At 53.7% G+C, this 21,148-nt stretch overlaps 1 protein-coding gene across 1 annotated transcript in view; it reads left to right on the top strand.

Moving 5' to 3' along the window:
* The window catches only part of PSD (pleckstrin and Sec7 domain containing), a 35,591-nt gene that overhangs the window by 2,224 nt on the left and 12,219 nt on the right, over positions 1-21,148 (top strand). Inside the window, exons 4-9 of the mRNA XM_034061887.1 lie at positions 5,073-5,516; positions 14,762-14,956; positions 15,361-15,441; positions 15,997-16,109; positions 16,928-16,986; positions 17,541-17,630. Of these exons, the coding sequence (XP_033917778.1) occupies positions 5,073-5,516; positions 14,762-14,956; positions 15,361-15,441; positions 15,997-16,109; positions 16,928-16,986; positions 17,541-17,630 (982 nt within the window). The remainder of the gene's footprint in view (positions 1-5,072; positions 5,517-14,761; positions 14,957-15,360; positions 15,442-15,996; positions 16,110-16,927; positions 16,987-17,540; positions 17,631-21,148) is intronic.

Raw genomic sequence — 21,148 nt, 5'->3', positions numbered from 1 at the left:
AGCTGAGCCAAGCCTTCCTGGAGTGGGTCCTGCCATGTTAACTGCATCCTGCCCTGGTTCTGCTGGGTATTGGGGTGATGGTGGCAGGCTGCCTGAGCCCAGGCCGTGTCCTGAAACTGCTGCATGCTGCAAGTGCTTCTGGGCTACCCTTCCATCTGCAGACAGCTCTGCCTTGGTGGTAGAGGAGTCCCTTTTGTTTGGCCTCAGTAGGTATTTGTCATGTTTGAGAAAGAGTGAGGCATGTGTTGGGCTAGAAAAAGCCTCTTGTTGTCTTTTATGTTGTTTGTCACTTGTGTGACAAAACACACTGTGCTGAGGAGCTGGTGAAGGTGACACCAAGGTTCAGGTGACCACCCATGGGCAGCTAACACCATCTGAGCTGCTGTCCACCCTGCGCCAGGCATGTGAGATGGTGTTTTGGCCCAGCAGCACGAGACTCTGCTTATGGAATGTCCTCTGGAGTGGTGGTTTGACCATGAGGAGTGATGGGTATCAACCCACTTTTCCCAGGAGGCAACAGGAGGGGAAGGAGCTCTAGAGCCCTCTGCAGGACAGCTGTCTGGAGGGAAAGGCCCTGGAAGGGGGTGGGAGATGCCCCTGCAGACAGTGGCAGCCAAGGCATTTCCTGTGTATTGGCAAAGAGTCACGGGTGAGATAAGGAGCTCAGCATCATCAGCAAGTGCTCTTCAGAGCTAGGGAGAGTCTTACCTGGGAAGCACAAAGCTAGGGCAATGCCTGGGATGCCGTGTGGCAGCATGTGCTCACATAGCTGTGAGGAAGGAAGGTGGGGAGCATTTAGGTGGAAGAAAAGGAAAAAAAGAGGTTTTGCAATTGGCAGTGGGAAAAGGTAATGAAAATATAGCCCACAGTGGTGCCCCTGCACTGGTAAGGAGAAACCCAAAGGTGCTGAGCTGATGGGGAGGGAAGGTGTGTGTCCTGAGAGGCACTGGTCTCCTGCCAGCTTGTCCAGCCTTTGCATCTCTAGTGGAAGGGGTGGATACCTCCCACCCTTCTGTCTCCCTCTGCCCTGGCCCCAAAAACTTTGGGTTCTAGAGAAAAGCTGAAAATAAGTCATTTTTTATGTATTCTTTTCCAAATGAATAGTGATAGAAGTTTTGAGTAAGATGTAAAGTTGTTATAATTGCAAACATGTTCTTCAAGATACTGTAAAAGTTGTCTTGCATCATGATATTTTACTTCCACATATTTACTAGGTCAATACAAGCCCTATGAGCTGTAAGCCCCTCTGAGGCACCTTACTGTAGCTCCCCAGACAACACTGAAAGCTTGGATGTATCCTTAAATGCATTGTTGCTCCTAAGGACGGTGCTGCAGGTATAATTACTGATGTGTATATAGGGGCATCATGTTAATTTTACATGGCTTCTTTGTAGACCAGTGGATTTCTTGCTTTGCCCAGGAAGGTGCAGACCCTGCAGACAGCATCTTGACAATCACAAGCCTCAAACCATGAGCTTGTTTAGCCCCTGCATCACATCCCTGGGTTTTTGCTTACACACTGTTTCTGAGCTCTGCAGCTGCAGTCCCACTCCCTGTTAACCAGTCACCAGTATTGATGCTTTCTACTTCAAGCTTTCTGCTTTGCCTGCTCACAGGAGGGGTGATGCTGGGGTGATTAAGAAGCTCTCCAGAGCTGGCACCATTCTGCTGCTGCTGGAGCTGCTGTACCCTAGGCCTGGGAAGGACCAGTCCTACAGAATTTCTGAAGCACCTGTGGATACTAATTTGCAGCATGTAAACATGTAAATCCCTTTGAAAATCTAGCCTTAAGGGTTTAGCACCCTCTGTGAGGGGGATTTTGGCTTGGTACTAACTTGTTGTCCTTCATATTCTGGCCAAAGGGCATCTTCACATTGGTGAGTTACCCTCCCAAAATAAGAGCCTATGCTGAAAAATCTAACACCAAATCAAACAAGACATGGAAAGTGATGGAAGAAACAGTGTCTTCTTCCAGCAAAACCACTCCCTGAATATATTTAGAGTCAGATCTACCAATTCTAATTACTAGTCTAAGCCTTTACCATCTTTATTCCTATTAGTCCCAGAAAGCCAAGACCTGTCAGTGAAAGTGGGCTCAATTCCCTTCCTCCCCGAGCACCAGCAGATGTGCTGGGTGGGCTGGAGGCAGGGCTGGTCCCACAGCACAGGTGCCTTGGGCTGATAAGAGGGAAGAGACTTTGCTGGGGTGCCTGCTCCCCCAAGAGCGTCAGCTCCCTTTTGTCCCTGCAAGTGGAGCAGCCTTAACTGGGAAAGCTGTTGGATCTGCTACCTGGGGAGCCCTTCCAGAGACTTTGTGCTAGCTACTTTGCTGAAAACAGCTGCATGACAAGCCTTGCTGGGGATTAAAAAATGGTTATGGCCTTGGTTTCATCAAACACTTAAGCATGTGCTTAACCTGCCTCAGTAGTCACAAGCTTCTGGTGTGATCACACAGGCCTCTGTCCTCTGGGACAGAGCTGCACAGACCTGCAGCTTGGGGTGATACGTCAGTGTGACAGCATGGATGTGGCAGCCTGGGGGGACCACAGTGCCCGTGGTGGGTACCTGTGACTAAGCACAGGTTGGAGTTAGGTCTAAAAGCAGGCAGCTGCCAGGCTCGAGGAGGTGTGTGAAGGAGCTGGGGATGGGGAGTGCAAGGAGCTACTGAGGTTGGTCTGTACAAGAGCATCCTTCAGAGAGGAATAAAGTGAGGGGCTGTTGGGTGGTTCTGTGCAGCTTCACTTGCAAGCTGAGCTGGGATCTCCACACAGTGCCTACTGTGCCTGTGTGGGCAGGAGTGGGACATGGCTGGGGCAGTGGGGGTCTGGAGTGTCAGAGGAGCATTTTGCAGAGTGAAAACCGCTGAGGGCCTGAGAAGAGTGATTTTCCTCTTTTCTCCCCCGCTGGCGACTGCTCGGCTCTGCAGCATCAGGCGGGGAGAGCGGGCAGAACCCCTTCCCCTTCATCAGCCATGGGGTGCCGCTGCTGAAGCTCAGTTGCTCAGACCCTCATGGTCCCCGTGGTCAGGCCTTTGCCTGAAGGCTGCCTGCTGCCCGCTGGCTTTGGCGCTAACATGCAATGCAGCGGGGCTGTTGTCCCTCGGGATCTGCTTGGCCCTCTCCCAAGGAAGGCTCACCGCCTCTCCTGCCCCAGCTCAAGGCTGGAAACCTATTTGCTTTCCCGCTGCCAGTCACCCTTGCACAGATGCTCGATTACAGCTTCTGCATCTCCTCCCCTCCTCTGCTCCTCCCACCTGTGTTTGTCTGGCTCAGTGACAGTGCAGTGACCCTTCCTGGGGGGCTGGAGCCAGTGTAGGGAGGGATGAGCAGTGCAGCAGCAGCTGATGAAGAAGCATCTAGATCCGAGCAGGAGTGGTGTGTGCCGGCAGCACTGAGCCTGTGCTGCTGTGACTAGATCCTTCTGGAGCTGAACAGCTTTGCACTTGATATTTTGAGGTGGAGAGATTGCTTTGAGAGCTCAGATGATGTGGACAAAACCGTCTGTGGGGTTTTTTTCTGTGTCTTCAGGCAATAAACACAAGAATAAGCTCCGATCCCTCTCCTGGAAACAAGGTCCCTTCTGTCTGCTGCCATTGTCTTCCCCGTTGCCCTCCTTATGAATCTGAGGCAGAAAACAAAGTCAGCAGTGGTTAGTATGGTTTAGTAGCACACAGCTGGGTAGTAAGGACAGTGAATGCACATTTGCATCTGTAAAGCTCATTTTCAGATGTTAAAGTGGTCTATTCTGCCTTGTCCTTGCCAGAAAGGTGGGAATGGTAAGAGCATCAGTGCTGTGCAGCCATGATATGCTGGTGGACGGGTTAGAGCAGCCTCCATCCTGCCTTGCTTACCTGTGCCTGGCTTTGCTGTGCTCCCTTGAAGCCCACTGTCACTCTGGGGGACTCAAGCTGCCAGTTCTTGTCCTGCTGAAGTAATCAGGGTGAGATTTTTGAGCAGTATGTGGAGCATAATGAATGAAAATCATTTGGTGCTTGTAACAGCAATGCTTTTTCTGAGCCCCCTGTACAAAGCTGTTTGTTCATAACAAGCGTTATGACAAGGTGGAGCAGTTCCTCTCCTTTCATCAGAGGAGAGAGTGGCATAAGTGCTTTTCTGCTGCTTTAATAAAATGGTAGCGGCTTATGAGCAAAGTAGGCTTTTAGGGCTGTGTTTATTATGCTTGTACAGCTGAAGCATTGATGTTCCCTGGGTTGGAAATGTCCCAGTTATCATGTGCTCTGATGGAAGGGCAGGCTGCACTTCACCTCATTTACAGGACAAAACACTCAGGGCTCCAGGGTTAAGCTCCTGTGTTGGGCTGGACCCAGATGTTTGTAAGATAGGCTGGGCCACCCTGCAGAGCTGATCCCTGACAAGAAGATGAGCCAGGACCAAGCCTGGCCTCTAGGACATGAGCTGGTTTAGGTCCCTGAGCCCAGAGGCAGGTGTAAGACTCCCTTTGTTCTGTCTGGGGAAGCCTGGGGCTCAGCATTGCCTTGTGCCAGGTCCCAGATATCTCCTGGGACCAGCCAGCAGATGTTGCAGGTAGGTGCTGGTCATGGTCTGAGCATGGTGCTCACTGACAGCCGTGCTCACTGACCACAGTGCTGTGTTCATGGAGGAAGGTGTGACGCTGTCCTGAGCAGCTTTAGGAGGAACCTGGTGGGTGCTGGGAACTCTGAAGGCTTGTGGAAAACACAGCCACTTCTAGATTTGTTTGGAAATGGAGCTGAATCACATCCTGCTTCTGGTGCTTGAGCCCTTTATTGGATCTAAGCTCAAGTCAAATGTCTGGGAGCAGTAGCCATCTCATAAGCTTCTTATGAGGATGAGCCACTAAAGGAACAAAAGTCTGTGGCACATTAAAGGAGAAGCCTGTGTCTGAAAAGAGGCCAGTCCAGTCCTTCTTCCCATGATGTCTTGGGCAGGCAAAGGTGTTTCTTTGGAGGTCAGTGGATGTTCAGAGATTTCTGCCCTTCCCAGTTTCCTTCTGGAACAGCACATGGGCTTTTGTTTTGGGCTTTGATCCCTCGCTCCTCAGTGATCAGTTCTTCTCACTTTCTTTCCCTCCAGGATCATGGACCGAGACACACAGGGTATGCTCAAGTCTCCAGTGCCCTTCCTCCTGGGGCACAGCCTCTCCAAGGATGGCATGGACTCTTTCAGCAAGCATTTTGAGAGCATCATGGAGTCCCATCGAGCCAAAGGCACATCTTACACCAGCCTGGACTCCATTGACATCCTCTCCTCCCCAGCCCGCACCCATGGGACCTTTTTCACTTTTGACCTCCCAGCCGTCACCCCAGAAATACAGGGACAGATCAAAGACAGCGCCAAGCTGATAGAGGAGAACTTTGCTCCTCTGGCTCACTTGGAGCCAGACTCTGGGACAAGTTCAGCTACAGATGCGCCCTGGACAGAGAGGGAGGAGGAGCGGGGGAGACGAAGCAAAGGTGTTCGGCACAGCCCTTGCCGCTCAGAGGACAGCTATGGTACTCCCTTGGCCTCCAACATCAGGTGAGTGACCAAAGTTGCTTGCTATCCAGCTGGGCCACCAAAGCTTCCTGTGGAGTGTAACGCTGTGTGGAGTGCTTTGCAGCCAAGAGCCTAACCTGTGTTGCAGGGGAAAAGGTGAAGGGTCAGGAGCAGATTTTCTGTGAAGCTAATCAGGCCAGTGATCACCACAGTGTTGTGGTAGGCACATTGGTGGGAGCACATCTCCTTTTTGATCTTGGCCAGCTTTGTTGATGCTGGAGGGCTGTGAGGTTTCCTCCAGCCTAGCAAGCAGGGAGTCACAGGAGTTCAATCCTATGGTGGTTTCCATTGCAGGACACTCCAGTATCCATGGTGGCTGTGAGGAGGTGCCAGTCACAAGTTGAGTAGTGGTAGAATTTCTACAGCCTTTCCCTCCTGGAGGCCAAAACTTCCTGATACTGTCATACTCCTCACCATCTGAGTAGCACCCTCCTGTTTCCTGAGTGCAAGAGTCTCATGGTCTTGTACGTATTGTCCTGGCCTCCTGAACCTCCTCAGGCTTGTGTGTGTTGGGAGATAGAGAGCAGAGATTACCACAACCCACCCTGCACCTTGCTCCAAGCCTGCCTGCTCCTGGGCTCAGGATGGCTGCCCCATGCTGGGGATCTCTTGTGGATCTCTGAGTTGGGGAGCTCAGCCCCACCACTTCCAACCTATCTCTGTGTGAGACCATGTCCAGGCTGAGACGCTACCTTTCTGCAATCCTATCCCTTCCAGCAAGGTCTTGGTCTGTGGCACTTTTGATAGGGCAGGTTGGCAGTCATCATCTTCTCCTTCTTCCATGGTACACTCATCTGGAGTGTGGTCAGATTCAGTCTGGATGTCAGGTCTTGTCCAGTGGTTCAGCTGCAGAACTGCTGACTCTTGGAGGACTTGGTGTCTCAGTCATGCCAGAGCTGACCTTCTTGTTTACATTGCCTCCCTGCAAGGTCTCTAAGCCCAGTGGCCTTCTGTGCAATGCCAGAGCCTCCTGAATCCCTCATCTGTTTTCTAGGCTTTGGTCTTTTCCACACCAAACTTCTTTGGATTAGGTCTTTTCCACAACAAACTGATGTCACTTTTGATCACAACCTGCACCATCCTCATAGACTCATCTTTGGATGGCCAGGTGGGGACCTGAGCTCTGTGTCCTCTCTGATGTCTGCAGTCCAGAGAGGAGACTGGGGTATCACACATGCTTGTGGTCCCTGAATCACTCAAAAAGCATTTTGGGGCAGAGGGGTGCTGGATTAGGCCTTCTTTTTCTTTGGTACACAGGAGCCAGGGACATGGTGGCACAGAGGCCAGGCAAGGTTTGTGGTGTAAAAAGGGTGATGTCTGAGAGGCATAAAGCAGCAAAGGGTGGCAGTACCCAGCCATGATCAGTGCTCTCTGCAGTAAGAATTGGCTTTCTATTGCTTTGACAAGGCAAGGGACCAAAACAAAACATCCTGGAGAAACCAAGAGGACAGTATCTGACTTACCATCCACAGGCTGCCATCATACCACAGCAGTACCAAAGCAGAGGTATGGGGAGGCGTGAGGGTGCAGAGATACAGCAATGTGGCATCTTAATAGAGGTCTTTCCTCACTGGTTTATAGTTAGTGGAGCGCAGAGTGTGCTGGCAGCACACACAGAGCATGGCTTCTGCAGGTTTCAGAGCAGTGCTGGGCTATGGCACAGGCCATGGAGGTGTGTTGTGTCTTCCCCCAAACTGCCCTGCATTTTTGCTGCCACCTTTGCTGAGCCTATTCTCCTCCTCCAGCCCTCACAAGCAGGAGTACCTCTGCTCTGGTGGCAGGGGAGCACAGGGGAAACCCAGCTGCAGCCCTCACTGCACTCCCAAGTAGTCTGAGGAAGAATCAGAGAATAGGTTGAAAGTGACCTCAAGGATCATCTGATGCAACCTTTCTAGGCAAAGCATGACCTAAACAAGATGTCCCAGCACCCTGTTCAGCCAGATCTTGAAAGTGTCTAACGCTGGGGAGTCCACCAGCTCCCTCGGCAGGTTGTTCCAATGGCTGATTGTTCTCACTGTGAAAAATTTTCCTCTAGTGTACAACTGGAATCTCCCCAGGAGTAACCTCTGCCCATCACCCTTCATCTTTTCTATGTGACTCCTTGTAAAAAGAGAATATCCACCTTCTGTGTAGCACCCTTTAAATACAGGAATGTGGTGATGAGGTCCCCCCTGAGCCTTCTTTTCTCTAGGCTGAACAAATCCAGTTCTCTCAGCCTTTCCTCATAGAGCAGGCTTCCCAGGTGTTTGGTAATCTTTGTGTCCCTTCTCTGGACCCTCTCTAGCCCTGTCCATGTCTTTTTGTATAGAAGGGACCAAAACTGAACACAGTATTCCAGGTGTGAATTCCATGGCTGATTGCTTAAAGGTTCCTATGAGCTGGAACCAGTGGCTCCAGGTGCTTGGCAGGGTTGATTTGCTTGAGCGGGAAGTATCCTTGTGATGTTCCCACTAAGGGGTATTTAATGGAAATTGCTGGGGAAAGGAGCTAAGGAACCTCTGCAGCCATTGTAATACAATATCACTCATGTCAGTGGGGCCAGAGCTGGGCATTCACCACTGCCCATAGTCACAGGCAGTACAGACTGATGGCCACCAGCTCAGATGGACAGGGGACCCGAGGCAGGAGAGCTCTGTGGTGGAGGCGGTTGCAGGGCTTTGGCGAAGGAGTGACTGATAATGAACACTAGCAGGTCTAGGCTTGTGTGTGCTGCCCTGTGGCTGTCCTCCTTGTGTCCACCAAACCTGTGGCAAGAATTATTGCAGTGGATGGGCTTGGGTCTGGCTGGGGATGGCCTTGCAGCCTGTAACGTTCTGTCTCTCTTGGTGGTGATGGCCCCTGCATTGCAGGGGAGACGTGGTGTTCCTCACGGCAGGCGGCCTTGGCTCATGCAGCCTCAGCTTACATCAAGGTTCTGGTGTCCCTTGCCACACAATAGTCTGAGACCATGCTTTTATCTTGACCTTGTGTGTGGGGAATGTGTCTAAGTGCAGACCCAGTGAAGCTGCCCTGGGCGCTGGGATGCTTGTGCCTCGTCTGGTGGCCTTGATTGAAAGGGAGGGAACAGCAGCTGAACAGCAAGAGTCCCACTGTGGGACTCCCTCCCTGTTCCTCCACAGCAGGACACCCCATGGCACTCCCAGAGTGGAGCAGAGGCTCTGTGAGTAGGTTATCACCTGTCTGGGGAAGGTGAAGGTGTGTGGATGCCTGCTCTCGCTGGGCAGAGGACTGAACTTAGCACAGTCTGTCCTTGGGGTGGTGATGGTGACCCACGGGGTGTGGGGGGGAGAGCCCTGCAGGGCTGGGGAATCCCTCCGGTGCTGGAGAGATGGTGGGGTAGGAGCTGGGGCAGCCCTCGGAACTGCAGGGCTGTCACTCCTGCGGTGGCAGACAGACTTTTGCAACTGCAGGTCCAAATTGCCAGCCGTAGCCACGTTGCTGGTGCAAAGCAGGCACCCAGAGTGCGCCCTCCTTGCCGCAGTCCCGCACACCCTGCGGGCCGTCAGTCCCAGCGGGATGCAAATGGACAAACTGCACCTCCCTGGGGGTGCGAGCCCCCTGGTCCGGCCGCCCATTTCTCCTGCCCATCCCGCTCCTCCAGAGCCAGCCGTGCCCGTTCCTGAGGGTGCCGGCGGAGGGAGGGGACGTGAGTCGTCCCCTCGCAAGAGGCACCGGAATCGGGGGCATCGCCTGAGGTGGGACGGGAAGAAGGGCAGGAGGAGAAGCGGCGGCAAAAGGCGGGGGGAGGGGGAAGGTTGCAAACAGCCTGGTGAAAAGGACCCCGTATCACGGTGAGGGGCGGCACGCCCGCAGACTCGCTAGAGGGAGAGCTCCGCGCTGGCGCTGCGGCGTGGGGAGCACAGGGAGCCCCAGGCGGAGAATGCGCCGGGAGACAGAGCCTCCATCCCGACGGACCGCGGCTGCCGGCGGCTCCTTGAGCACCGAGCCCCCGCCAACAAGCTCTGCTGTGTTTCTTTATAAGGTCCTTTTTGTTACTGCAGCAGTCGGTGAGCCGGTGCCCCTCCCCTTCCCGAGGCCAGCGCAGGTCTGTCAGCTGGCCCGAGCTCCCAGTTGGCACTGGGGAAACTGGTGAGATGATGCCTTTGAGGGCTGTGACCAGTCTGGGGCCCCGTCGGGTGTATTGGGGTGTGGTGTGGGAGGTTGCTGGTGAGGGTGAGCAGAGGAAGGAGGGCAATGAGGAAAGGGAAGAAGGAGCAGGGAGGGAGCACAGGATGGGGACAGGGCTGGTGCAGAGGATGAAGAGGGCTCCCCACAAGTATTGGCATGGCAAAAAATGGGTCACAATCCTGGGGGGAATTTTCCCCCAAGCATTTATTTCCATGTCAAGCTCTGAACTCAGCAGGAGCAAGGAAAGAGGACACATCAGCTGAAGGATGGGGCAGCAGACCAGGTCCCAGGTCTGGCAGGGCTGCCTCCAGAGGCATATCACATCCCTGCGGGACACAGCCCATCATCTCAGGCATAAATTCCAGCCCCTGGGTCAGACTTAGACCCCTCTGGCTAGGTTTTGCTCAAGGGTCTGAGAGACTCAGGTTTCCCTGTGGTGACCCCATGGCATCTGTGTCTCTGAAGGAGAAGACAGCTCTCTACCCAGCAGGTGAGTAACCAAATTTTAAGGGTCTCCACTGGCTCCAGAAATTGTTTGCTGGGAATGCGGATTCACCCCTGCCCTCTGCAGGAGTAGTTGTGACCCCCACAAGGGACTGGTGGGAAGGGGTGATGGAGGCCAGGCAGGCATCTCCAGAGAGGGCTGGTGCTGCAGGGGAGGCTCTGGAAGTCTGCAGAGAAAGAGGACTGAGGAGGGGCACAGCTGCCCAAAGTCAGGTCCTACCTGGACCTGGCAGCAGGAACGCTGGAGGGTGCTGCTGTGGCTGCTTGACTTTAGGACCAAAAGGAGCTGCCAGAAAGCAGGAGCAGCCCTGCCTGTTCTTGGAAGCCAGCCTGGCTGACCTTCAAGTGTCCTCTCAGCCCTAACTTCAGTTCTGCAAGGAATGAACCAGCCCAGATCTTGTCTGTCATAAATCACAGTCGCTCCGCTGAGACCGATGGAGGGAGCTGCGTTTATTTAGCTCAGCCAAAGATCCGGTCTGGTACATTCTTAGCAGCAACATTAGGCAGGCTGTGCTCGCTTGGCAGAGGCATTGGGCATCTAGCCATGCATGTGGGGCACTGGGAATCAAGGGCAGAGTGCTGCTCTGCCCCATTCATGTGTCCCTCATAGACTCAGACCAGGCTCTCTGCGCTGTCCCTTTGTGGTGCAGGATGCAAACCAGCCTCCTGTGTGGAGCAAGCAGCATGTGGATTGTGGTTGGAAGTTTTGAGTTTCCTGCAGCAGATATCTCACCTGGAAATGTGTCATGCAAGATCTGGACAACACAGGAGCTCAACTGAGCACCCCCAGCTGAAACCAATGGCCACCCCACCCAGCCTATCCCCAGGGGCATCTCTCCTCCTCCACTCCTGGGGCGTGGGGTGTTGGTGCAGGAAGGATCCCACTATGCAGATACCGTATGGGAAGGATCCTACCATGCAGATATATCCCTGCTGGCAACCAGGAGCTGAAGGTCAGTCCTCTAGGGCAGGCTTTACTGAGTTAGTGCTTTATTGCTGCCCCACATCCAGGAGAGAAGATTTACTCTTGGTTGCTAGCAGCCGTGGAGAGAACATGGTGCCGAGTGAGCCTGGTTTGTGTTGGCAAGGGGGGAGAGGAAATCAAGGCTCCTGCAGTGACATGCTGCATTGCAGCCAGGGAAGGAAGGTGCTGCGGTCTCCTGCTGGGCTACAGGCACTCAGCCAGTGGAGGAATATTGGGGTGAGACAAGGATCTGGCTCCAGGGAAGGAGCATTTGGCTAAGAAGGAACATTTGGGCCCTGGAAAAGGACTGTCTGTGGTGTGGTGGCCATGAGCAGGACCATGGTCTTGCAGAAGCTCCCTAGGGCTGGGAGCACATGTTCCTTTGTGCTGAGCTGGGGTGGGAGGTGGTCAATGAAGAGCCTCTGCCCTGGAGCAAGCCCTGAGCTGGATCATGTCCCTTCCCTGATGGAAGAGACCCCAGAAATACCTCACTGCTGCCAGCACACAGGCAGGGACCTTGAGTTCCCAAGCAACCACCTCTGAGTTTGCAGGGGACCAGTGCTCCCACTGACATGGAGCGTGGCAATGGCTGTCCTAGGCGGGCAGCAGAGAGGAATGAGCTGGTGCTGGGTCTGCTCGGGGATGACTCATCTCAGGCATGCTGAGGATACTCACACAATACCAAATTTGATCTTTATTTCTTAAGAGTGGGCCACTTCTTGAGTTGAAAATGTATCTAAAGTAAAAAATATTGTCTCAGTGTTTTTTCAAGCCAAACTGAAATGTCACTTTAGAAAGTACACTAAAAAAACCCCACCCTGAGACATTAGCTCATTGGCAAGAAAATTAACATCACCTCAGTTGCCTCATACAGGGACACATCTCTTTGCTCTGTTCCCCATTTTCTTGAGGACTGGACTCTTGGTTCTCTCTCCTTAAGCTCCACGTGAGGGATTCTTCATTAGGGACTGTAGAGATAGGACAAGGGGTAACAGGTTGAAACTTAAACAGCGGAGGTTTAGACTGGATCTAAGGAAGAAATTCTTTACTGTTAGGGTGGTGAGGTACTGGAATGGGTTGCCCAGAGAGGTAGTGAATGCTCCATCCCTGGCAGTGTTCAAGACCAGGTTGGATGAAGCCTTGGGTGACGTGGTTTACTGTGAGGTGTCCCTGCCCATGGCACAGGGGTTGAAACTAGATGATCTTAAGGTCCTTTCCAACCATAACTATTCTATGATTCTATGATTCTCCAAGCCAGCTGGGGCTTTGAGGGGTAACAGATGGGTGCCATGAATGGGGGACTTCCAGCCTACTGAAGCACGAGAGTGGCTTGAGTCTTGGAAGAAAACCCATTTCATTGCATGGCTGGGCAGTGCCTTATCCTGAGAGCAAGGTTATGCTTTGCTGATGTAAAATCCCAAATCAGTATGGGGACTTGGTGAGGGAAGGAACAGCAGATCCTGCTAGCAAAGCTGTTTTGAGACCTAGGCTGTGATCCCTGCATGCCCATTGCAAGAAACAAGGCAAGAACTGCAAGCACAGGTTGGGAACCTGCAGGGAGGTACAGATGTTTAAGAACAAGAGAGGTTTTGTAAATGGCCTATGCCTGGGTGCTCAGCAGTAGGTAGGAAACCTGAGGAACACAGATTGGGAAGCGAGGTCATGGCGAGAGGCTCAGAGCTCTGTTTGCCCAGGGAGGCTCCAGGGGCCAGCCAAATGAGGTAGGACAGGCAAGGTCTAGTTGGGAGATTTTGGTGATGGTGGTTGAGAAGAATGAAAAGGTCTTCAGAGGGTGACTGAGCAACTGCTTGCTCTGGAGGTGCAGTCAGAGGATGGGGAGTGGTGGAGCTGTGGCTTTGGGTTTTGTAGCTCAGCCTGCAGCTGGAAAAGCAGCATTGGAGCTGCTGTGACAGCAAATAGAATTTAGTGAAAAATATAGTCACCACAACGTATGGCTGGCAGGAGCTGGTTGTGGGGATGGATTCATCTCTGCTGCTGTGAAGCAAAGAGTCTGTGAGTCCTGTCTTTGGCTGAGAGCACAGTAGCTGCAGCCACTCAAGGAGCCAGATGGTGCTGAGGTGTGTGCCCAGTACTAGCCCCTGGGGTGGCTTTGGCACTGACAGAGAGTGCGGGCACAGCTGGAGGGCTGTGGGCACCAGGTTTCACACCAGCAGCACCTTTGGATGTGGCCACCCTATTTTAGGAGGAGGAGAGGTTTTAGGCAGGTGAGAGGGATGCTTGCTGTTTGGAGTGTGCTGGTGATGCGGATGGTGATGCTGGAAGTGCCTGCCCAGCACAGTTCCTCAGAGCAGCAGACTCAGAGCCGGTTTGCTCCCAGTGACCTTGTGGCCAGTGTCATAGCTGATCCCACCACGGTGGCATGGGGTGATGGACAGGCTCTTGGAGAGGGCTGGAGCTAACTGGGCAAGGATCTGCCCCGGGAACCCAGCCAGGTTTACCACTGTCACTGCTGGCACTGCCAAGCTCAGCAGTGGTCCAAGCCAAGTACATCTCCCCAGGGATCTGCAGGGTGTCAGAGCTGCTTTCACCAGGGAGGTGTCCATCCCTTGGGTTTGAGCACAGAGCAGCTTCCCTGCTGGATGTGCCAGGAGGGTGGGAGGAAGGTGCCCAAGAGGCCCCTGGGGCAGGGGGCATCCTGTCAGTGCTGTGTGTGGCTCCCCTGGGAAGAGCAATGCTGAGCAGCAAGGAGGCTCAGCCTCTGTGCAAGAAGTGGAGCCTCAAGGCGATTGGCCTGGGTAATTGGCTCAGGAGAGCAGGCCTCCTAAAAGTCAATTAGAGCCTTTCAAAAATAAATGGGACTGGAACATTGTGAGGGCTGCCAGAAAATTTGGGCGAGGTCAGAGTTACTTAATGCTCGCTGTTGATTAGATTCAGCCAGCTTCTTGGTTGGGATAACTTCGGTGGCTCTGAGTCAGACTGCTTTGGGGGCTAAGCCAAGAGCGTCTCCTAATGTGGCCATTTAAGGCATAGTGGGCTGAGAGCTGATGGGCAGCCTGAAGACAGTACACCCCTCTGTGAGCTGGGAGGCTGGGGCGGGGGGGAGGGTTCGTTTGTCATCATCTTCTCTGCCTCAGTTTTCCCTTCTGTGAAGTGCTTTGAAGTCGGAGGGTGGGAAAAGGCAAGTGAAGGAATTATTGTCGTCTTTATCTTGGGTAGAAACTGCAATCGAGCAGCACAAGATGTTTGTGGAGGTTAAAAAATGAGTGTGGATGTGTAGGACAGCATGTGATGTGCACAAGTTTGTGCTCCGAGTCTTCGCTACGGCTGAGCTTGGCAGAGCCTGAGCCCACACATACAGTTTCTGAGGCTCAGGGTGGGGGACTTTGGAGCGGTTGTGCTGTCACTCCACTTACAGTTTGGATGTGGGTTTGGAGGCCTTGGTCCTGTCATCAGTCACTTGAACTGCCCTGTAACCCCACCTCTCCTGCAGCCACATCCCCAAACCTTCCCTTAGTTCCCAGAACTGACCTGGGGGTGCCTCTAAACAGTGTCTCACCCTGGGCCCCAGCACTGAGTACCTGCTGGGGGTGAGGAACCTGCATTTCCCGAGAAGCTGGACAAGGAGAGGATCTGCAGACAGCCTAACATGGAGTGTCCCTTCCCATTGCAGCGACCACCCCCTGAACCAGCTGGTTTTGGACTCAGACTCAGAGATGGACAGCATGGAGCAGCTGGCCCTGGGCAGCACGGACACCCTCTCCAATGGGCACAAGGCCGACCTGGAGGCTGCCAAACGCCTGGCCAAAAGGCTCTACAACCTGGATGGCTTTAAAAAAGCAGATGTGGCACGCCACTTGGGGAAGAAGTACGTGTGGGTATTCACAGGGAATGTTCTGTTCTGCAAGGGGCCCACCTGCACCCACAGTGCACCCACAGCTGCTGCCCTTGTGGTGCACTGGGCTGGCAGGGAATAGCTGGCAGGACCACAAAGCCCACTCTGCACAGGTGCTGGGGCAGGGGCATGGTTAGTTGACCTCTTGTGAGCCCTTCCAGCTCTAGCTTCTCCAGTTTCTTTTACATGCCCAGTATTCCAGTTGGGTCTGTGGGTGACTTCTCTGCATTTCATAGGAGTCTGGGGTGTCTATGTCCTCAGCACACTTTCCACAACCCTAGGGAGCTCTCAGCCTCCTAGAATCTACCCACTGTGTGCCTTTGGTTGTCCCCACATTCTGGTTAATCTCACTCTCACCTCACTCTTTTTTATTTCAGCAATGAGTTCAGCAGGATGGTGGCAGGGGAATATCTGAAGTTCTTCGTGTTCACGGGGATGAGCCTGGACCAGGCCCTCAGGTCAGAGCTGAGTGCACATGTGCATGTGTGGTGGCCACCCAAGTGGGTCCCAGCAGACCATGCCCTCCACAGCTCTGCACCCATGCAGAGATCTGCAGGAGCAGGCAGACCCCATGGCTCCCACGTGGAGATCCTCTTACCTCTTAAATAGGGGAGGGTGATTCCCAGAGTGGTCTCCCAGCCACTCAACCAAGAAAGCATCCTTGGTCTTAATTTGATAGTCAATGGGGTTGGGTGACAGGCAGGTTCACCTAGGCCTGGCTTTCCTGGCTTTCCAGGCCTTGAGCCTAGACATTCCTAATGTAACCCCCACTTCCTTTCCCAGGGTAGCTCCAGTGTAGACCTACAGTCTGACTGTAGGTCTCTGGAGGGTATGGTGCTGTGGACATGAGGGGAGTCCTGCAGCTCACTGGGAGGGATGTACATAGGTAGGGCTTCATCCAGTACACATGGGGGTCTGCAAACCAGAAAACCCAGCTCCACTCCTGCACAGGGTGGGTTGGAGAAGCTGCTGATGGGTTTCATGGGTCACCAACACTGCTGCTGCTTCTTCAGGTCCTTTCTAAAGGAGCTGGCCTTGATGGGAGAGACACAAGAGCGAGAGCGAGTGCTGGCTCATTTTTCCCAGCGCTATTATGAGTGTAATCCCAATGCCATCTCTTCAGAGGGTAAGAAACTGTGCATGTCTCTGTGTGTGTTTCAAGCAAACCCATGCATTCATTGTCTCAGTGAAGGTGCTCAAACTGAAACCAGAGAGCAGGCTGACAGCCTATACTGACACCTTATGAGACATCCCTGACTGGGAGGTATCGTTTACCTCAAATGACAGATGCTTTCGATTATTAAAAATGAAGAAACAAACAAACGCCAAACCTGCTCCTTTTGGATCATGCATAATTAGGGCTCAACCCATCCTTAATTCTGACCTTGAGCAGATTAGCACAAGAGGCAAGAGAAGGCCCTCCTCACCAAATAGACCCCAGCTCTCAGACCCTCGGCTCAGGCAATGGCCAGGTGAGAAAACTCAGGTGCCTGGCACTCAGGGTGGCACAGACACCCACTTTGTGCTGTTTCACGTCTTTGTGCCTCTCCTGTGTGTTCACGTGCTTTGCTCTGGGCTGGATCTGACGCAGGTGAGGTTTGGGCTGCCTGGCTGGCAGGAGGCTGTGCTGGTCCCATCTTGCCGTGCTAGTAGCTCTGCAGAAGTAGCTGCAGCATTGCTGACTGGCTGAAGGGGCTGCAGGCTTGGAAGGGAGTTTGTATGCTCAGGTTTGGGACCAGCTGTAATTCAGTGGTCTCCTACCTACTCACCCATGTGCTGCCACCACCACACTGACTGCTGGGTGCCTGGGGTGGGAGGAGGGGGCTCAGGGCTCTCCTGGGGGCTCAGAGCCCCCACGCCCTGCCTGAGGTGCCAAGGGGCTGGAGCACCAGCTTCAGGTGCTGGGCTGGGGGTTTTAATTCCTATCCTGTGCTTGTGCTGCAGATGGAGCCCACACCCTCACCTGCGCCCTGATGCTACTCAACACAGATCTGCATGGACATGTAAGTTCCCACTGCCAGAAGCCCCATCTGTCCCTGCACTGTCCCTGCACCCACTGCCCTGAGCCATAGGTGCTGCAGGAAGAGTAGAACTTGCAAGGACAGAGCCATGTGAGCAGGAGACATGGGACCCTGGGCCTGTGAGAATTGGTCAGCCTTAACATACCTGCGGAGGAGAGTGAGGCTGAATGAGAGGAGGGGCTGATGATGGAGGGATGGGGCTTTGGAGGAAATGCACTGAGCTGGAAGATGTGGAGGTTGGTTGAGGAGAGAAGAGTGAAGTGGACAGGGAGAGAAAGCGGGAGTGAAACTCCAAAGCCGGCTGCCATCACGGGCGGGTAGCACCCAAATTAGAAAAAGGCTATTTAAAACTCCCTGAGCCAAGGCAAAGCCAGCAGCTTCCCCACACCTGCAAGCAGCCTCCCTGAGACCTGGCTGGGCCCTTACCCTGCTGCAGAGATAGGGGGTCTGTTCCTGGGCTGTGGGACCTCTTCCCACCAGCACTGGCCCCTGGCCCAAAGGTAACCCCCACATTTCTCTCCCCGTGGCTCCCCCAGAATATTGGAAAGAGGATGTCCTGCTCTGACTTCATTGGCAACTTGGAGGGACTCAACGGAGGCACTGACTTCCCCAAGGAGCTGCTCAAGGTAAATTCAGTCTCTCTCTCTGGCCAGACAAGCAGCGGGAGCAGAAGTGAGAGCTTTGGGCAGGATCACGTGGATGGTTACCTGGGGTGCAAATGAATGTGTTCATACTCATACAGGAATGGTGGTGGTCCCTTGGCCTGCAGTTTTCTTCCTGTCTTGCTGAGGAGAATATGGGCTGTCCCATTCCCCCAGGAGGATGCTGGAGCTCCAGCTGGAGTCCTGATTCCCTCACTGACCTTTCTGTGTCTGCGTCACAGGCAAGGGGGCATGTGTTAGGGGCAGCTTCCTAGGGTTGGTTTCCCCAGCTGCAACAAGCATCTTTGTGGTGTTGACCCCATGTTACTCAGCCTTTATTACCTCTCTGAAGCACTGGAGCCTGAAGTTTTGGCCAGGCCCTGGAACTGGAACCATCTGTGGTAGCAGAGGGAATGTGTTTGGTGAAAAGGGCAAGGCATGGCGATGGGGCGGGTGGGCTCGTGGTTAAAGCCCTGAAGCCGCGAGCTCGCTATGCTGGAGTGAATGGGGGATTCCTGCCTTCTCCTTTCCTGGCCCAGTTCCTTGTGGCACTTGGCCAGAGAGTGCAGGCAGCATTCAGCAAGCGCCTCCAGCCTTGGACTGCTATGCTACTCTGCATAGCCTGTCCTCGAGAGGGTTTTCTGAGCTGTTGTCTCTCCATCTTGGGCCCTGGGAACAGGCATAGCTCCCATGGGATCTGCTGGGCAGAAACCATTGCTGCTGGTGAAGCACTACAGTTGGCAAATCACTCACAATGTGAAAGATGGGTTCCCACTGGGTGCCGGAGCCATGGCAGGGGGAGAGAGTTGATGAAAAATAGCAACAGAGGGTAACAAGCTGAGCTCCCTGTGTGGGTCTTTTCCTGGTTGTATTGCTTGCCCCAGCTCTCAATAGGGCTGTCCTCCCTCTCAGCCCACGCTTTCCTAGTAAAGGGAGTTACTCAGTGAAAAAACCTCCTCTAATTTTAAACCCAAAGCCGGAAACAGCTTTAAGCACCCAAAATGGAATAGAAACATCCAAAATGAGGACCCTGAACCCCTGCTCTCTAATGCTGCTGTGCTCTGGATCATCCAAGTTCTTCAGGCTCCTCAGCATGCCCCCTTTGCAGCCCCCAGCATGCCATGGTTGAGTATTTGCACTTCAGGTACTGCCCTGTCCCTGTTAAACTTCACTCCCCAAAGTACCAGCTGTTTAAAGATGTGAGATCAAATTATCCCATCAGATCCCAGCCAGTGGGAGATAGGCTGGTGAGGAAGTGCCATGAAGCTACAGGCTTTCCCTCATGGGTAGAGGCAAAGACCTTTGCTGTGTGTAAGGGAGTGGGGAAGGCTGCAGCGCTGCAGCACAGCCCCACACAGCTGTGCCCGCAGCCCAGCAGCAGGGAGGTTGCTCTGCTAAAAATGGCCTGTTCTCTCTGCAGCTGCGGCGCTTCCCACCGCCACTTTTCAGCCGCCTCTGTATGGAAGCTGTGCTGGGGAGGGGGGCGAGGCAACGTGAGGAACCGTGCGTGGAGCAGGCTGAGCTCTTCACCTGAAGCACCACTATGCTTTAGGGAGCCCCTGCTCTTGCAAGGAGGAGCAGGTTCCTGGGGTGGGTGAGATAGGGAAAGTGCTGTTGGCCTGTGCTGCGGAAGGAGCTGGCAAGGAGCAGTCCCTGATGGGGCTGTGCCTCTCCTGGGCATCCTTTGCCCCTTGGCCAGGCTAAGCCAGAGAAGACCCTCTCTTCTTTCTGCCTGCTGCTTTCAGCTGCTTGGTGCATTGGTCCTTGCCCAGGCTCAGGGGGCAGAGAAATGGGGAAGTCTGTCCTGCTGCCCTCCCTGTGTCAGCCTGCGCTAGCCCCATTACAAGGGTAGGATGCTGCCTCCTCAGCAGACCTGGCTGGCAGGCCGTGCCTGGGGACTGAGGCTCCTGTGCAAGCGTGCTGCACAGCTGGCTGGCTAATTTTAGTGCTTCAGGAGCACATGCATTTCCTAAGGGCAGCAGGGGAGGGGAAGGGCTGGCAGGCTTCACAGGAGCTTCCCAAAGCTTGGGGCAGGACCTAGGTCACTGGGGGGGACACAAGGCCACCATCCCATGTGACTCTGGGGACAGCAACAGGAATAGACCCACGGGGAGCCTGGGCACTGCCTTTGTATCTGGCTGCTGGGAGACCCAAGACAAGCACAGCACAATGCCTGAGAGCTGGCGGCAGCTTGAGTCAGACAATAACTTTATCTGCTACTAGATAATAAGTGTAAACAATCCCAGTTTTGTGCAGGAGAAATGAAAACACTTGAAAGCTTGTGCTTTCACAGCTGAGCTCCACATCCCCCTCACTGGCTGTGCTTTGCTGTGTCCTACACGGCACTCCAAGTGAGCTAAGGCAGTGATGCCTTACCAGCGCTGCTCCTTCCCTCTCGCTCTGACACCTCCCATGGAGATTTGTACCCTGCAGGCAGGGCTGCCCAGCTCTCCAATTCAAGTGTCTTCCCACTAGGGCAGGGAGCTATGCTGGAGATACAAGAACCCATGCCCAAAGATGCCTGTATCTGCAGACTTGGACCCAAACCCCTGTGGCCAAATGAACGTAGCTGCCCATGCAGCAAGGAAGGAGGCAAAGCAGGATGTCCTGGAGCTGGTGGTATTTTGATTAGCTCTTGAGATATTGCTCTTCTCTTGTCAGTGTGATTTTAGCCCAGGCCCCCTGAGGTTTCACTCTTGTTGGTTGTCCATTGTATTTGAGGTGTGGATTTGATTTTTACATGATTGATCACTTTATGGAGCCTTAGCTCTTCCCCACCTTCCTTACTGGTTTAGCTTAACCTTGTGCTTTCCTGGCTGGCAGAAATGCAGTATGGCCGAATCAGATCCCATTTCTCCCCAGTGCTGATGAGTGATCGCAGGAGTGAGCCAAATCTGTGCTGCCTTCCAGCCTAGGAGCCCAGAGCATTTCACAGATGTTAATGAATTAAGGCTGACAATGCAGTCGGGTCCCCGGGGGAGGAAGGTAGGATGGGCCCCCACCTTCCAGCTTAGAGGCACAACAGCGGGGCTCAGACGCTCGGAGTGCTGGGTAAGTGATTATAATGTGGGAAGAAAGCCCCAGCTCCCACCTCTAAGCTATAATCACGGGAACGCTTGCTCAGTTGAATCCCCTGGGCTATGGGTTTTTTTTGTTTTCCCTCTTTCTCCTAGAAATTATATGCTCCCTGCTCCTGTGGCTTCCCTATCTTCAGGGGTAGCCCATGTGCCAGGTACCCATGCTCCCTCCCTCACAAGTTTTGCCCAGTGATCACTACACCAAGCAGTTAGGACAGAGTGGAAAATTTCCCCTTCTCCACTGGCCATGTCTTCTACTCAGTCGAGCTTAACTAAATTACGCATCGATCCTCATGGCTTCTGCAAGGATGTCCAGCTTTTTGCTTCTTCACAGTAAGAGCTGCCTGGAGCATCTATGTCCTGCCCTTAACCAGCTGGGTGCCTCCAGCCACTCGTTTTCTAGCCTGACCAGAAGAGACAGGCAGG

Source organism: Melopsittacus undulatus, chromosome 4, assembly GCF_012275295.1.
Source record: "Melopsittacus undulatus isolate bMelUnd1 chromosome 4, bMelUnd1.mat.Z, whole genome shotgun sequence".
Lineage (NCBI taxonomy): Eukaryota > Metazoa > Chordata > Aves > Psittaciformes > Psittaculidae > Melopsittacus > Melopsittacus undulatus.
Note: the sequence above shows the minus strand (reverse complement) of the source record. Positions and strands in the feature narration are given on the sequence as shown.